The 19,252-nt window shown below is 34.3% G+C and overlaps 1 protein-coding gene across 1 annotated transcript; it reads right to left on the bottom strand.

Moving 5' to 3' along the window:
* LOC128678676 (probable cytochrome P450 49a1) lies at positions 1-17,970 on the bottom strand. Its single transcript, XM_053760393.1, has 13 exons — positions 17,839-17,970; positions 12,277-12,391; positions 11,545-11,745; positions 5,969-6,134; positions 5,587-5,676; positions 4,521-4,637; positions 4,197-4,273; positions 3,386-3,581; positions 2,487-2,631; positions 1,850-2,013; positions 1,608-1,686; positions 1,116-1,319; positions 1-779 (listed from the first exon to the last, which is right to left on the bottom strand). The coding sequence occupies exons 2-13, from the start codon at positions 12,368-12,370 to the stop codon at positions 672-674; spliced, it is 1,641 nt and encodes a 546-aa protein (XP_053616368.1). The 5' UTR covers positions 12,371-12,391; positions 17,839-17,970; the 3' UTR covers positions 1-671.
* Positions 17,971-19,252: the final 1,282 nt, after the last annotated feature.

Genomic DNA, 19,252 nt, shown 5'->3' with positions numbered 1-19,252 from the left:
TGTTCTTAAAATATTTTATTTGTCTAAAATTATATTATATAAACAGGCTAAGGGCCTGTTCCACCGTAGCTGATACAGTATCTGATAAATCTATACAACAACACATATCGAACAGATAGTACAAGTGTTGGATACGGCTATCTGGTCAATAACATCACGCAGGTGTATCAAAGTTTGAAATTCATGGTAGGTACAGTAGGAAACCGATAAATCGAACCCTCTACCTAACTTATATGGGGTCAGTTTTGTTTGTCCCTAACTGTACATTATCGTGTTAGCTGCCGACTCTAGTTTACCTAATTCGCGTTGTATAATCAACTGAATGTAAATCATTAAATTTATTTATTATAATAATGTTTATTATAATAATGTTGTTGTTATTTTAATAATGTTTATTATAATAAAATTATTTATTGTAATAATGTTGACTGTACAACGTTTTATAAGTATACTAGCAGACCCTCTCGGCATCGGCTAGGCTAATAAACAATACACATATAAAGTCCGTCCCTTAGTTTTTGAGTTTATCGCGTTCATTCAGACAGACGCGACAAGGGGACTTTTTAATATTTATAAGGATAATGATATGTGATCATTACTACTTCTGCGATATGCATGCAAATATCCAGACCTATAAATTAAACATAACACTTTTTAATTAGGAAAGAAAGTTATCGGTCGATTAGTTTTATCCGTATGGGACCGTTGGGGGTGTACATGGGGTGAATATGGTAGTCCAAAGGTTCATGGTGGTACTCCATCTTGAAGGCCTGGACCACCTGTAAACAACAAAAGATATTTGGCACTTAAACAATAATTCGCAATGTGATTTTTGCATATGTGAAAACTGTTTAAAATTTCAAATCACATGATGTGATTTTCAAATCACATGATTCCAAATTTAATTTTTCCTCCCCATGTTTTACAGACAATAAATCTATATGTCTCACTCTAGATCATTTCTGAATTCTGTTGTCTCACTCATTTTCAACGCGAGCTAAAGAGACAGAAATACTTAATTCGGCATTAAGTGACCACGGAATAAGATTTCAACGACAACGGCATTTCAGATATTTCACGAAAAAGGTGACAATAATCTCTAGAACTTTCCTTACCGTAGCGATAACAGTGTGTATTTCCAACTCGGCAAAGCGTCTCCCCAAACACATTCTCTTGCCGAAACCAAAAGGCAGAGAAGCGAAGGGATGGTGCTTTTGGTCGGGAGTCCTCGCCAACCACCGCTCTGGTCTGAACTCCGCCGCGTCTGAGAAGAATTCTGAACTGTTGCCCATCACGAAGTGCTGGAAGACCACTTGAGTCTGAAATTATTAGAAAAGATTCCTTGAAACAACAGATTTTTGGAACACGGCACAGTCCGTCAATGCGAAGACTAAAAAACTAATTTTCAACGAACTACATTTTTTGCCATTTCTCTTCGTCCAATGTCCACATTTATTTTCTACTCTATATACGTAGTTGCCATCAAGTCAGCTGCTTTTTTCGAAATATCATAAATAATATAATATATGGGATTTGTGTTAGTGAGAAGAGAACAAGTGTGGCACGGTGCGGCCCCCAAAATGTTTAAAGGTTAACAAACTACTTACGCCTTTAGGTATATTGTATCCGCAAATGACTGTGTCTTTGGTGAGTTGCCTGCCGTTGCCGATAACAACAGGGAACATTCTGTAAGAAAATAATTGTATGCCAGCAAATACTTGGTAAAATTAAATCTCGTAAAAAGTAATTAACGACTTAAAAATCTCTTAGTTATGACATTTTGTGCCGGCTCCACACTGTCACCGAACTCATACATTGCGCAGCTTATAAATGGACAAATCCGATTTACCTCAACACCTCCTTAACGCAAGCCCTGAGATACGGCATTTGGTTGACGTCTCCAGCCTTCATCGGCCGGCCTCGGAGCACTCTACTGACTTCTTCATGAAGTTTCTCCTGCACTTCTGGTCTCAACGACAGCTGGTAAAGAGTTGAGGCTACCGCGTTTGATGTCTGAAAATTAAAGGTTTTCGTGTGAGTGCAACTTTGCTGTTTAATGTCGCAACGCTTAGAGAAATTTAATAGCAAAGTTGTAGATATTCTTTTGTGATGTTATTCCCTAGGAGCCCCTGTGTATGAAAATCATACAAACTTTTTGAAACTAAAAACCTCTCACTTGATACTTTTGCCATAGCCTGTCAAATCCATTCCAAATTCACTATCGAAATAAAAACGACTAAAAATTAAAAAATTTCAGATTGTGAATGATGAAACCAAAAGTTCACAAAAACCTGTTGCACAGTATAAAAACCATTTGGTTTCATTAAAACTTGTTAAGGAATTGATCCAATTAAACCAACTAGTTATTAGTTGCTATGGAACTGAATTATATTCGAAATGAAAATTGAGCGTGTGAGAATTCTACAAGATCTAATTACATAACCTACACAGTATTACCCTAATTATATATTCCAGTATAGACTCACAGTATCAATGCCCACGAGGAACATATCTAGCGCAGCGACGGCCGCGACTCGGCTGCCGGCGGCCGCTACCAGCTCCTGCAGCAGCGACTTGCTTTCTCCGGACTTGCTGGCTTGCAGCGCTCTGTCTACGTGGCTCAGGGTTACACTGAAATATAAATAAATGATAGGTACAGATTGAAGATACAATATTACGTCTTCATATTTTACGGCAGCGGTCGGCAATATGGTGTGTCTTGCTTACAGCCCGAGGCCTTCTTGCATCAAACTGAATTTAAAATAAAATAAATATATTAGGACAAATCACACAGATTGAGTTACCCCAAAGTAAGTTCGAGACTGGTGTTATGGGATACTAACTCAACGATACTATATTTTATAACAAGTACGTAGGTAGGTATATAGATAAACATCCAAGACCCAGGTCAATTAGAAAAAGATCATTTTCCATCACGAGCCGACCGGGGATCGAACACGGGACCTCAAGAGGCAAGCACTTCACGACTGCGCCACCGAAGTAGACGAATTTTTTGCAATGCTTTCTTCTCTCCATATTAGTATGCTAAAGTCCTCAAATCTTAAAATAATCAAGTTATCTATGAAAAGTTGAAGACAATTGTACGCATATAAAATGGATTTCTAGGTATAAAAATAGGTACAAATGTGACCCGACTTTATTTTATTCCATTGTGGCCCTGACTGCCAAGAGGTTGTCGACCTTTAGATCAGTAAGTGTTAAATTATACAATTTTGCAATACACTCGAAATAAGTATTGTGGTTTATTCTTTCGCGCAGAAACCCAGTGCAAGTTCAGGATACATACAGCAGTCGGAGCTCTACTTATACATCGAGAACACGCGCCTGTGCGCAGCGAACAAAATAATTCACTAAATATATTTACCTAAGAATAGTGTCAAGAGCAGCCACATATCTCTTGAACATGGCCGTGGGGTAAATCCTCCACCACGGAGTTCGCAATTCCAGCTCGCCCACGCAAAGAAAGAATGTCTTCACGGCGTCGATAAGCTTCTGGCTCTCAGAGCCTTCTGTAGCTTCGAAACAACCTAGCCGTGTGTCTAGGGCGATGAGACCTAGCGCTGAAAGCGATGAAAACATTAATATTATACATATCAACATTATTATTATTATCTCCTTAGAAATGTACGTACGTAGTCCGGTCTTTTGTTGAATATGAAAATATTAATTGTTACTTTGAACGCTCTAATGTCTAGCACTCGCTAGCAGTCCGTTTCTCCTCAATATTTGATTCAGTGAATTTATGAATCTTAAAATTTCAAAACAGAAATCAAAATTTTGTTTCAAAACCTGTACAATAAAGATCGCAACAACAATTAATAAATTTATCGAAATTATTTATGATCGTATTTAATACAATTAAAAATTTAGTCGTAAATAGCAAATCGATCAAATGATAAATTTTATTGATCTATAAATGCGATCACTAATTACATGGAAAGACCAACAGTGCATAGCGTTAGCTTGACTTGTGTTCAAAAAGTGCAGATCACGTGCAGACTCTAATCTAGTTGGACCTGTAAGACTATTCAGTAGGACCTTTGAAAACGGCCGATATTTTTTAACTTTGAAAAACACCTAGATTGATAATGGTGATATAGGAAATTCAAAAAAATTTAGTACATGTATTTAAGAGAGATTTTTGTGGACATTTTAGACTAAAATGTTACTCTTACATTCTAATGACCACTTGTGTACTTCATTCACGAAATCCTCAGGGGTTTCCATGTTGTCAGTCCTTATTTTTCGTAACCTGAAAATATTAACAGCTAAATGTTAGTTCCTCTACTGGCAAGAGAAGAATCAATTAATCAATCAGTTAGCCTTCAATGGTGGTGCTCTTTATATCTCATCGAGTGTGTTATTACTATCACTGTTGACAGATTTTATTCAAGTCGCCTAAAGGCATGTGACATGCTTTTTACGACTACGTACCATCGTTCCTTACTAGGCAACACGCACGCTTGTTTTCACACTACGATGCAAAAACCGTAACTCACCTATCAACAAAGGCATCAGCCACCTGCGCGACAGGGATAGTGTACTGCGCAGCCGCACTGGTACTCAGGGCCACACGAGACACTTTGGTGCGAAACGCTGCCCACGCTGGCCCATGACTGGAGTCATTCAAAACAACATTAAAATTGTTGTGTAAAGTTGTTTTTATATGGATGACTCTATTTAGGTAAAGTTTAATTAGAAAACTGTGAAACTTTAAATTATTTTGACATCAGCTATGTACCTACTTAGAAGTTTGTTAGCCAAGTTTTGAATGGAATCAAAGACCATACGAAGTTCTTATCCTATTTGGAATTGGTGATTTCAACCATTGCACTCTACTTTTTATTTCAAATATAAGGAAAATAAAATACTTAGTAGATTTTTACATAATATCTATTCATCTATTAATATTTATTAATACCAATATTTAAAATTTCGGTGCGGCTTGCATAGGTACTCGTAACGTTACAAACTAACGAAGGTATAAGTTGTTATTATCTATTTAAGATTTTAATTTAATTTTGGAACATGGTGCTTGCGTTACATCATCAGTGTTGTTAGTTGCTTGTTAATATTTTTTTTAATTCACACTGGCCGTTTAGAAACTTCCAAAACCGTATTTATTTTTTTGTTAGAGTTTTCTTTTTCAGAATAATTTTTATTTAGCTGTTCTAATTTAATTAACTAGGTACTTGTTTTAGTTACCTAACTATCTAAATCTTGCTTTCGACTTTCTAAAAGACAGTTTTATAGGCACGGTAGAATAAAACCGTTTGCATAATTACTTTAGCTTGATGATTCTGTTGAAATCTTGCAAGACCCGACAGACTTCAAGACATCAATCTTGAAGTCTGTCAGGTTTTTAAAAATGCTGTACAAAAACAAACACAGGTGATACTAAAAATAACAATAAAGAGAAAACAATTAACAGAAAATTAAGACACTTAAGTAAAAGTCCTTCATCGGATAAGTCCACCATTGTATATTTACCTTCTTGTTGTGTATACAATTATTATACGTGTTCTTTATATACTGAAGATATTACAAACAAACAATAGAACTTACACTGCAATGACTCCTGCGCAGTTATCGTCAACGCTGAAGAAATCCTTCCTGAGTACGTGCTTGTAATAATTTAGCGACGGCATAGATGGTCTGAAAGATATAAGAACTAAATTTAATATACGATTTTAATACATTTGAAATTAAATCAATCATAACAATCCTGAGATCTTTCATTCAACTCGAAATAAAAAAAAGTTAAGTCCGTGCAGTAAACCATTTACCGGGTCCCTCATCAACAGTCTAGTCTATATAGTCTCTTTTCGTCGGGGGTTAAAAATTGAATTGCAAAACCTCATCCGTACAAACATACATGACATGAAACACCGTGACATTCATACATTCATACACACACACACACACATTGCAAGTAAAACAAAATAACCTGTGTGGTTCAGCGTCCTCCCCCCGGAAGACTCTCTCGACCTCGGCCGCTTCGAACACGAACAGCATGTCTGGTCGGCCGAGCAGACCAGTGATCCTGACGCACTTGCCGTACTGCTGCCGTAGAGACAGACATACTTTGTCTATGTGCTCCACTGAGTAACCGCCTAAAGCGAAAATAATTCTAAAATTTAAAATTCCTTTTTGTTATTCGAAGTTTACCTAATTCAAATTTCTTAATTCTATTTAAAATGAGATAGGGCTCCTCAATCTAAAACATGGCCGCAAGAAAACAGATTTAACAAAAATTTAAATTCTGTAATCAACTAATGATGGAGAACGCAGTTTACATCTTGTGACCTCGTGATCTGAATGATTTTCCAATTTCTTCCTCAGCCGTTGAGAGTCGGAGCTCGCTTTCTTACTTTTCCGTCTTCTTTGCACGATAATGAACTTCACTGTACATTTGTAATGCGGAAATTTTACTCGTTTTAAATGCAGAATACCTTGATAGAGGTCACTTTTTGAATCCGCTTACAACGAGGTCACACACAGATTATAAAGATTTTGTAGCACGATGCCTACTATCGCCTTAATAATAATTTCAAACAATCGGCAGCATGGTGCCGATTGTTTGAAATTATTATTGCGTTTGAAACCTTCCAAAATGAGATCGCACTATTGTGAGAATTAATTGCTAAAATATCGAGTGCATTTTGTCCAAGCCGCTTATAATCACATCATAATCATATCATTTCAGCCCTCGAATTTTTAATTTTTAACTTCATAAATATTAATTTAATAATTTTACTATTACGAAATCTCATATTTCGGGTATACAACAATTTTACGATTTCAACATTGCACCCGGAAGGGTGCAATTTATTAATTTATTTCAGTAATTAACGTGTTATTAACGATTATAAATACCGGTTTACTGATATATATACTCTAGTATTACATTGTAACTAAGAATTTATTTAAAAAATATATTTTAATTAAAAATTATGTACCCTCTAGTTAGGTAAATTTGCTACCAATTAAATATGAAGCAACTTGAGCAGCCGTACTAGGTATATAGTGTACGCACTAGTGTAACCATTAACACAGCATACTTTAATAACTAATAACTTATGTATAATAATGTACTGAAAATCATGATTTTTTTTATGACAATCATCTCGTGGAGGTATGCGAAAGTAAGCTAGATATATTTGGGGAAGTCTTTATAATAGTCTTAGTCGGCTTCTTCTTCGGCTAGTTTTACGACCGGACGCCTGTCAGATGGGCCTGGATCCTTGGGAATGATATTGCTTCACGGAGTGGTCCTATTCTAGGATAGTACCACACGTGACTATCGTTCGGTCACAGGAAATATGTGTGATAATTAGGAAGTCATTAACGATCGGTTACTTAAAAATATGTCCATACGTATTCATAAGAGTATTTTACATTTTATCTCTTAATTCCTTCAATCCGTTGTTATCCGTTATTTTCATTAAGGATTGACACTCTAGTCATACACAGTGGATATGTACCACGACGAATTGCGTCAAGAAGTATATGGCGTGCAGTGTCGAATGCAGTTTATCAGGAATTTGGGTTACAGTCGCTAGCCAAAGACTTTTAATAGTATTTGCGTCCTACTGTGGGGAAGTCTTACAAATCTTCATATGTTACAAATGGTACTATAAATATTTATTGGACAAAAATAATTATAAAGTCCACCCTGTATTCCCGGCAGCATTATCCCGTTGTATGTCCAAAGACATTATTTCGATCTGTATACATTAATAGATTTAATATATACAAAGTTTTTGATCAAATCAAATCTTTATTCAGAAATTAGACCTTCACAGCCAATTTTTCGCGTCAAATCTTATATTATACAGTAATTGGTGGCACTTTGAAACGATCACTGCTGAAATGAAATGCCGAAAGAAACAGTTTTGGTGCCTATTTGCCAGAAGAGCTTACCATAATATTTCTTACATTTTTTTCTAAAAGTATAATAAAATACATAGTGAAAATGGAAATAAAAAAACATATTATGATTGTGATTAAATGCTGATAGAAAAAAAAACATTATATAACACTATTAACTAAACAAAATATATGAGAATCGAGCGTATACAATTCCCACAGGCAGCAACCGTTCACAAATTAACGCATGGGTCAGCCATCACGAAGCTCAACCAGTAGAGATTGATAGAGGTTTCCATTTAATCTAATATAACTACAAACCCACTCATGCAAAATAATTCATAGTCAAAGAAGTGGTCACGCAACGCAACGCAAACACTTCAAGAGAGTACTTACTTCAAGTACTATCAAAATAATCTGCTAAATTGAAGTCTTTTCAAAAACCGTCAACGCAAGGTCAAAATTGAGTCATTAAAGAATGGAATACACGAGTATCAAACCAAAATGGAGACCTCGTCCTAGTTTTGTAATGTGTCTAAAAATTGCATCGCGATTTTGTATAGATCATCACGGTTTTTGAGTTTTGATTTCAGTAATTAATTAATTACTACACATAATTGTAATTGCATATGATAATGAAGCTGCAACTTTGTGTGCAATAGATTGTGAAAGAAGAACTGAAATTTCATTATGAACAAAATATATAGTGTCACGTCTTTGTCCCTTACGGGGTATACAGAGCTAAGAGTTGCGATACTCAAAGGGCTCCACTTGACTACAAACGGTTTGAGACTTTACATATTTTACGAGCTTATTTCTTATAGCTTTATTTTATGTTTCTTATCTAAATTAAATTACATTAACTGTATTAAATCTCACTCAATGAGTCATGTCCGAATTTTATGGCAATTCATTCGATAGTTTTACCTAAGACGCATCAAGTTACTTAGATAAGTAAAGAATACCTTTGTATTCTCGTTATCTGCCTGGAGGATCTGCCCTCAGTCCCACGACCTGTTGCATTGACCTAGAGTTTCGCTTGTGTGTGGGTGTGTCTAGAAATTTATACGTAAGAAAATAGACAAGTTATCTGATTTTCCATATACTATTATTATGAACTGTGCCCCGGGATTCGTGGGGAAAGGAAAAGTAAGTATGTTTGTTGCTTTCTTGCAAATACCTAAACTGTTACCTAAATTATTGGATATTTTTGTGTAATCGTCAATTTTAGTATTCCATAAACAAATGTCATATTCACATATATTGCAATTATTATTATATACATTGTATATGTAGAGAATAGATAATGCAGTACATATTACAAGTTTTGCCTCGTTTAATTATTTTTACTTTAATAAAACCTGGCATGAAACTTGCGTAGTATAATTAAACGTTTATGAAACACTTAAGAATACATAGGTTACTCGGATCTAACAGATAAGTTGATATAACTTGGTAAGTAGACAGGTGCCGGTAAAATATAGCCTGTGTGAGAGGAACCAGAGAAGTTAATGCAAGTAATGTCACACTGCCAGTTGTACCTAGTTTCGTTTAAAATATTAAATGTACCATCAATTAATAATTTAACATACATATACTTACACAAAACAAAGAAATAACGTCTCAAATTTAGATGTTTTTGTAGGTACAGTAGGTACCTAATGTATAGTTTGAATCGTGCACTTAACTACTTCATGTCACAATTAAACTAAGGGTGAGTTGCACCGTCAAATTTGACGTTGACTTTAACCGGCTCGCAGTGGACATTTAGACAAAATGGCGCAAGTACTTTGGGTTTTTCTGCGCACGTTATAGTTAACGCCAATGTTGACGATGCCCGCACCTTAAGTACCTATAACAAAAAACTAATGTTTCTCCAACAGCGTCTCTGGAAGAAATTTATATTTTGGACACACGCTATAATACAAACATGTATGCTAGTTGTGGAGTTATGACGCATAATTTTAGCCAATGGTCCATGTGGTTTCCTCAGTTCTGGGATATTGCGTAAAAAGGATGATGGTAATTGTTGCATTTGCGTTTCTAAATGTATGTTTTGAATGCGTGTTTTGTTTAGGTTCAACTCAAAATATAGAAAATTACATTTGCACGTGCTTCAGAAATAGCTTCAGAATAGTAAATTCGTTATTATCAACTTCTATAAAATAATAATATAAAAGACGTGAAAAAGTATCTGTGGGGAGATCTAGTTTCTGAACAAAGGATTTGAATTTGTTACAATATCCTATTTATTATTAACCTTTTCAAAAATACTCTTTTTTTCCTTAGCAGCAGCATAAACAGCAGCATTCCAAGGGTAGACGTCAGGACACCGCTTATTATATAGTATCTATATATAGTATCTATATATAGTATCTATATATAGTATCTATATATAGTTATCTATATACTAGTTATTATATATTTTAGTTATACTACAGCCGAATTTTCTAAATTTTAATGCTGACGCTGGGTTTTACGGCGTAACAGCTCCGAAAGCAACAAGTGTCAAAAATGATAGATATATTTGACGACGTAAATCACATACGAGTAGATAACGCTTCTTGTAAGTAATAAATTTGCTTCCTAACCTGCCACAAGTGTTGCTTCAGGTCAGGCATGGTTTATTATATGGGTCTAGCAGTGTAACAAATCATATATTTTATGTTATGTCACAACACTCCGTCTGTTCGTTGACATTGCATTGTAGTTTGCTGTTTCTCAACGCCACTTTTACGATGTATGTTTCGGGTACAAACGTACATGTAATTTGTATAATAATAGCATGTAATTTAAAATTGAGGATGGGATCATTGCCACTATCCTGCTGTGTTGTTAGCAAGAAAAATCAACAAAAGTTTTTGCAACCTAATAACAAGTTAGTTGGTTAGTTTATAAAACTTCGGATGGTCTAACAAACGAAAGGAATTGAGTTCAAGTCGATGTCGACATCCAAGGAAGGTACAAGTATTCCTAAATAATGTGGCCTAATTCTATAGGTATGTCGCCACATACCACATATATTTACACATGTGTATTACTCAAACCTAATAAAATAGCACTGAGTGTTATCACCATAATACTGTGTTATTTTAGTAGGTTTGAGTGTCACATACATCACGTATGTCCTCGTGGCTTCTTGTTAATGAATGAATTAAACGAAGAGCTTTTTCACGCGTTTTCCATTTAAAAAATAAAGGTCCTTAATCCAGAACATCGGGAGAATTATTCACGGGATAGTCTAAGCGGGATCGGAGAAAACAAACATATCCTGTCATGACTATGGTAATAGTGATGATGTGAGTTACCCATTGACCTAGCTCACTGTCTTCTCACTGCCTGTGGAGAAGACACAACAAAATATGTGCAGTTCATCTTTTATTATAGAAATCCTATCTAATTGTTGCATCCGCGGAACATCACGCCATGACATTGCGAAGAGATGAGATGAGAGCGAAACCATTTTGATAGAATCATTATTCATGTAGTATTACTATGAGCTATGTAAAAAAGGTTTGTTTGTTTGTAAAATCTTTATTGCACAAAGAAAACACATACAAAGTAAAAAAAAGAGATGTGTTTTGAGAGAGAATGGTTTTATCAAACAAACATTATATTTTTTCTACATTTACTAATATTTTTTAACATACTTACCAACATAAGGGATGAATCTCCAAGTGTTCCCCAGTAATGGTAAAGGACTAGGTCCAGGAACTTCGTCCCAAGCCTTGACAGATGGCGCTGCGAGCCCAGCGAACACAGACGAGTCTATGGCAGTCGCCGCGTGCGTAGACCGAGCTCTATGGCCGTGTAGAGGACACTTGTTTAAGGTCGGTGCTGTGGGTGGTGGTGTTCCTGAAAAAATATCACTTAATCAGCCAAATTATATGCAAGTATGAACGACCAGAGTTAGTAGAGTTATGATATATAAAAAGTTTGACTATATGCCAATTTGTTTGTAACTCAATCACGAACATAGCCACGACACGAACAGAGATCTATCTTTTTCTTCCCAGTTTCAATCGCGGTTATGATCACGCGAATCAAGGTCAGCGTAAAAAATAAACCTTGAAATTTTGAAGATACAGCAGTGAATTTACAACCGGACGCCTGGCTGACGTCAGCCCTCCTTGAGAATGCTGTTGTTGTCTATCAACCGCCAAGGTTATGTGTCTCGTAATTGGTTCGTACGACTTCCACGGGAGCATATAGAGTGGTCGTATTTTAAGGGAAAATTACACACAAAATCGATTAGCCTAGCTTAGATTACACACTATGACATTAGGAGTAATTCCATTACGATTTTAAACAAGAGATACCGAAACGCACCTAGATATTCAGTAATATCATATAATGTAATTTCTAATTTAATGTTTAATTTTATACCTTCGGCTGCTTGATAGCGTTGAGCCGACGTCGCCAGCTGACGTGAAGAAAAGCTTTTTAGCGGCCATTTTATGATAGCAACTCTGTTGCGCATCTCTGTTGTCTAAACCAAATCCTGTAAATATACAAAACATTTTAATTAACAGAAGAAGAATAAAGATTCTTCTTCTTTTTTCGAGTGTATTCAATTTTGATACTGATGTCAGATTCTGACATGACTTTTACGATTACCTGCGCAAGCAGATACACTACCTATCGCATATATACTAATTGACATCAGTGTACCGGTGTCCTCACGATATTTTACAAGCTTGGCAATGGCATAATCTCTTTAGATTACTCTGCTCCAGAAAGAACTGCAATACAAGTTTATCTTTTTCTAGCTCACCACAGTCAAAAATTTCTTAACTCTCTTGACAAGTTGACAAGACAACTTTTTTCAAATAAATATATAAATTAAACTCGGGAGATACAAATTAGTATGGGGATGGTTGAGGCATAGGGTTTCTTTTTAAACTTTGGGTGTAGAATCCAAAAATAACCCTTCACTTAGGTTCAGTTGAGTACCATATGAAGTGATAGATTTCCCAAAATATGTATATTCTAGGAAATTTGTGCCTAGAAATCTGCAATAACAAAAGTCCTTGACATACTCTGCCTAACGATTCTACAAATAGTTAATATCTACCTATTCTCATTATGTAGTTTATATTAAACTAAAATTGTAATAATTATGTACAAAATTAGGTATGTATTAATCAAAACTCGTGTTAGTTTAATATCTACCAATCTAAAAAGAAGAATTACCTAATTTTGTTAATAAATCATTTCCTATTCGTTATATTTTTATATCACTAAAAATTATTTGTACCATTCATTTTATTGGATTAAACTACAGTGCAGCCTTTGTTTGTTGATAATGACCTCACTCACACATTTGTTTTAGTAGAGTTTGATAAAATTCCTTCTTCTTTCTAATAATCCTCACCAGTCTAGTGTTAAAATAGTTTTGAGATATACCGCAAAATGTTGTGAATATACCGCAAATGAAACATTTTGAAAAAAAAAATGTTTTATCTTCTAGCACTTAGCTATACCTTGCATTAGATGGTCATGTTGCACATTAATAAATTGACAAAATTTAAGAAAAAAAAATATAAAACACCGTATCAAACATTTTCTTAATAGTCCATTTCAGCAAATAATATAATCATTATTCCACACATAAATGACGATTTCTCTTGAGAAAGTCATTAGCCATCAAGTGAAGCGACCGCAATGACGTGCAGTGTAATAATCATCATCATAAATGACAGATCCACCTGTATGCGTAGCGCGATGATGTCTTCCTTAGCCGCTGAGCGTCAGAGCCCAGGGTCCTCTTTCCTATTTTTTTCGTCTCCACTTCACACGGTCTGCAACCCTAATTGTCAGGCCATTGGCACGCATGTCATCCTTGATGACATCAAACCAGCATTTCTTGAGTCTGACATTAACCTATTAGCGCTTTTCAATGTCACAACAAAATTATCATAATTACAACAATAGTTCTAACTCGCGATACCGGAATTGTCATATCTTCTATTAAAACATTTTGTCATATTTGGAATTAAAAAAAAAACATTTTTGTCTCTTTTTCTTAGTAATATTCCTCATGGCTGAGGGTCGTGGTCATTACGTGGAGCGAAACACACACAACATATTTTTGTACCTATAACCTTATACCTTATAATGCAAAAGGCCGATATTTAAAGTGTTCAAAATATTTACTGCCTTATTTTGTACTTCATGACGCCGCCAGCCCAATATGCCAAACTTGGCCGGCCCCGGCCGGGCCGAACCGGCTTGGGCCAGGAAGTTGTATTAAATCTTCTATTTCATTTGTTACACTTGTCGGTTTCTTGGTCTTTGAAAAATACCCTCTCCCTCTTTATCACATCCTCATATCATAGCGGTTATAATGCCCATACACCCGGGATCGGCGTGAAAAGTAAATAAAAAGAATATGATTTATAGCACATTTTTAAATAATATGAGCTAGGTTTAGTATTTATTCGGTTATAATTGATTACTCCAATTTAAAACGGATGTTTAGAGTACTTATACGCATTCAATATTAACGCTCAAAAATAATTGTTATGTATATTTAACGTAAAAATTAAACATTAAAAAAGTGTTAAAATCCATTTGCCTTAATTTGAATTAACTAGCACATTATATTGCGCTATTTTTAAATTTAACATCCGTTTGTGACCATCACGAAGACCTTACAAAAGTTATAACCTTATTCACTTACTTCTATTTTAAATTTATTAAAACAAAGTCGTATTAACAACGTTACTAATCATGGAGAACTAACTATAGGCATCTAATACATTAACTTACTTATAGGATGCTTATATACCCACTATTTTCAATTTAAACTACTATTTTAACACTATTTTAAATAATTTGTATAGATAATTATTCATTTTGAGAACCCACATTAATAATTCTTAATTTTTTAACAATTCAATATACGTTTTTATAAATGTTTATTATGAAAACGAAACTATATTTGTTAATTTATCATAATCATTATAAATAATCAAATGATTGTGTGTTCATCTAGTATAATTTTCACATTTGTTTGTTTTTGATTATGAATTACGGAAGAAAGAACTGCCATTATCATTTTAGACTTGACCTAACCCTCAAAAAACAGGTTTATACACTATTTCTAACTAATCTTATACATCTTTTGAAATCTTTTTTGCTAAATTTTAAAGTTGTATAACTTGAATAATTATCAAATTGTCGTTAGGCGCGGCTTCTGCATAATAGAATAAATCAAAGTTTTGATTAAAAATTGGGGAAATTCGAGACAAGATTTCAAAGCTTTTAAGTTGACGTTAAAACTAATATCATTGCTTCATATTGCCCGTAGTTACTACTCCAGTACATTTATCAACCATAATATGAAACGGAGAAAGCAATGTCAAACAATCCCATAAAAATGCTTATTAACTTTATTATATATTGTATACAGCATGACTTACACATTATACTAATTTTGTAAATATAAACTTCATGATTAATTTTCCTATATCTCTGTTATAATATTTTTTCTTTCAAGAAAATTATATATACTGTATAATTTTAATTAAGCTATTTAATGATATCATAAAAGAAACCAAGTACAGGCAGAAATGCAGTTAAATTAAAAAATAATGCAATTAATGAAAAAAATATGCGTTCTCGTGACTCTTTAACTAAACAATTAATTAACCCAAATAATCAACAGACAGACAGAAAGCCTAACACTGAAACATTAATGACATTAACTGTAAGGTATTTTTGCCAGAATATTCTTTTGAACACTTTCACTCACAAAAGAAACACATTGTCTATTGTTTTCTCAACTTTATCATTTACGTATCATTGTCAAACGTTTTCTACCTTCACATTATTTTTAAGATACGATCAAGGTTTCATCAAACCAAGCTCAGTTTAATTTTAATAGGATCTAGGGAAAAGTCCAACATTGTCATTTATTTTGATAGTAATTTTTCTTTTATTATTATTTAATTTTACAATTTGCTATCTGGACTTATGCTTGGTCAGGAATTTAATAATTATATGATAATTCACAAGTCGGGTTACAATTTCTCCTATACACAAAACAATTTTGTCAGTAGGTTTTAGTTCTAAATTTTCACACTCCTTCTGCAACTTGCCACTAACAGTTGTTAACGGTTTTATAACTGCAGAAATTTTGTATTTCATTATATTGTATTTATAAAGAATGAGAGCAACTATCAGCCGTCTCTCTTTCCATCTGAGCGTTCTCTTGTTGCCCCCGGGTCAGGTCCGCTATCCATATTTATCTTCTGCACATTGCACGACCTTCGGCATCTTTATTGTCAGCATCTTTGACAGAATATCCTCCTCCTTGATGAAAAGCAAACCCTTTTTGCGTTTGCCCCTACCTAATATTAGCAAAACTTGTTGTAATAATTTAAATATCTTGTTCAATATGGAATATAACATAGCCGGTTGACCGGTATGCGGTAATTGTTGAATGTCAAGGTCTCGTATTCAGGTCTGGTAAGGAAATTTATTTATATAACATCACATTCACTATCTGCGATCTCCATATGTGTTTATAGACGGTTTCCGCCTCTGTCTGACTCTATTCACGTACTTATATAAGTCACCCAATGGACTTCTACTGTTTTCACTATTATTTAGATATATTAATTCTAGTTTTTGCATGGCGCACCTGTACAAATCCGGACGGGACACCTTTTTATTTTCTTTTGATTTTTTAACAATTTGCAATGTGTGAATGAAGTGTGTAATTATGTTTCTTGAATCTACATCTATAAATTATATCACCCGTAGTGTTGAACTTGACCGTACCAACCGACCTTACTTGATTGCTCTTACTGTCGTCATTCGCGTGCCAGTAACTAGTAATGACTCAACTTACACTGGAATTGACGAAACACGTCTTATTCAACTACTGGTGTACTGTTTCCTTTTCACTCACTAATGATAGCGATTAGGAGAGAAGAATTCTTCATGCTTTTGTGTTTCAAAAGTAGGGATTGTATGAGTTAGTATGGGTTTATATACTTCTTACGTATTGTTGTATAGTTTTGGACTAATCTTATGATGGTGACAAGACGAGAGAAAGGGATTAATGAGCTAGAGACTTCTTGCAAAATTTAAATCTATTAGTCGATATTTCCCGTATCCTATAATTTAAAGATCTTCAAGGCAAGAGTGAATACGTATTTTTTGTGCTTGCGTGCAACCCTAAACCTAATCTTTGCTTTCCATCAGGAGGCTAAATCGAGATCAAACGCCGTCAAATTTTAAATTTTAAATTTCACCACCGATAATTTTTAATCACGAGGAAGAACTTCCCATTTTACAAACAAAACATTGTCTACGAAGTCGAGAAAATCTTTTTAAAAACATTTGATACCGATCCAGGGCTTCCGGGCGTCACAGCCGAAAAACAAACCAGTGAGGATGGAAAAACTAAATTAGAAAACTCTAAATAGAAACAAGACTACCTATATATTTTTATAGTACCTATAAATAGGGAATGTGGAAAGAACATAGAAGAATTATGTGCTCTCTCATTTCAATACATAAGTAAAACATTTTATATTTCAATAACATGGAACGATTGGTGTTTCGCGTCTTCAAATGTGTATATAAAAAAAGCTTAATTCACCTAATATAGGTATAAATATTTTTTTGTTATTTTTCTATCAAAAGTCAACTCAAATTCATATCAAACTTTAAGTATACTAACTATTAACTTTAATTTTATATTAAATTTAACTGCAGCTTATATAGTTTTACTTATTAACAGTACACAAGTGTACACAAGAAAACGCCAGACAGTTAATAGAAAAATAAATATAAAGTTATATTATTAATATATTTGTGGCAAGGCAAAATATTTTTTATACATTTATACATACATAGGTAGGTATCCAAAATCTGGGCGCTCACAATTTTTTTAAATCCTGAAAGTTAAAAAAAAAACTTCACTGGCCTACTTACTTTTTCGAGATTCCTCTCCACAGATCCACACAAAAATCCACAGCCTCACAATATTAAAATAACCCGTAAGGTTTTAGATTTCGCGGGCCCTTGTTGGTAACGTTAAGGCGCGGCATGCACTGACTAGCGATCGCCTCGCTACACTGGGCGGAACTACCTTGCCGTGCGCGTTTCCACTGCACGTACGATTATGATCACATACGATATTTTATTTTACCAGTTATTAATTTGTTTAATAAATTTTGAATTTTCTTAAGATGATTAGAAGTACATATTGAGCTAACCGGGAATGTAGCGTATGGACCCGCCTTAGTATAAGAACATTCCAAATCCTCTCGTGGATGTCGTACGAGGCGATTAAGGGACACATGTCTTGACAGCTGATGGGGAACAATAGCAGTAGCATCCCCAAAGATACACTACGTTGTTTGTGCAGAGATTCATTATAATTATACTAATACTATATAACTATTACGTTTCGTTCGATTTGTTGCACGTTCAGTCAAAATATACTTATGAATTTCTATCAAATTTATTAGACTAAATAGTAATATTTTCATAATAAATCGAGATTCACAGTCAAACATTTCATTTAGTTGCTTTATAACGATAACCACTACTCACATCATAGTCCATTATGTAAATGTGGACAGTTGGACTAACTTCATCTTCTACATCGTCACTTACGATTTCACTCAATGGCGTTTCATAAAAACTCGATGCAATCAAACCGTCTCTTATTATTTCTAAAACTGATTTACCTATTTATTTAACGACTTTACAAAAGACCTTATTTGAAGTTTTATTTGTCTAATTTGGCTTGGAGACGATAGCTCTTATGTTAGGTTAAGTATATTGTTGTCTTATGAGGCCCTAACAAATTTTGAATCACTGAACCCGTATAGTAAGTAGTAGTAGGTACCTATATTTAATTTACTACACGCCGTCATCGCCCGTCACCTGGGCAATGGAAACAAACTCGTAAAAAGGCTTGCCTTGTCGTTGTTAGCGTTTTTAGCAGGTCCCATATCACCGAAAGTATCTCGAATAATGTTAGTGAAAACTAGCATAACGTACTGGTAATGGGTACAGTCAACAAAATAGTTGTGTGACTGAGTACAAAAGTATATTGAATCTTTGTGTTTGTGTCCATTAAATTGTTCATTAAATAAGTAATCCAAAATCCAATATATAATGTTTATTTTTGTTTGCTTTTCGTCTAACATTAGACATCAACGACGCGTTTTCAACGTTATGAAACTCTTTGTCCCGTGTTTTATTATTTACTTATAAACTATGACTTTCTTCATGATATAAGCATTTATATTGAGAATAAATATACAATAGTGTATCTCTAAATTAATGGCACTGCAGCGTAAAATTTTCTTTCAAGCGATTTTTTTTGCAAAGGACT

Source organism: Plodia interpunctella, chromosome 20 (assembly GCF_027563975.2).
Source record: "Plodia interpunctella isolate USDA-ARS_2022_Savannah chromosome 20, ilPloInte3.2, whole genome shotgun sequence".
Taxonomy (NCBI): Eukaryota; Metazoa; Arthropoda; class Insecta; order Lepidoptera; family Pyralidae; genus Plodia; species Plodia interpunctella.
Note: the sequence above shows the minus strand (reverse complement) of the source record. Positions and strands in the feature narration are given on the sequence as shown.

What these genes read in the sequence shown, in the direction of transcription:
- LOC128678676 (XM_053760393.1), bottom strand. Translation starts at nt 12,370, where the DNA reads ATGCGCAACAGAGTTGCTATCATAAAATGGCCGCTAAAAAGCTTTTCT. An exon ending in TGCGCAGGAGTCATTGCAGT is followed by an intron (nt 4,638 to 5,586) that starts GTAAGTTCTATT and finishes GAATGACTCCAG; the next exon opens with TCATGGGCCAGCGTGGGCAG. An exon ending in TACACACTGTTATCGCTACG is followed by an intron (nt 780 to 1,115) that starts GTAAGGAAAGTT and finishes TGTTGTTTACAG; the next exon opens with GTGGTCCAGGCCTTCAAGAT.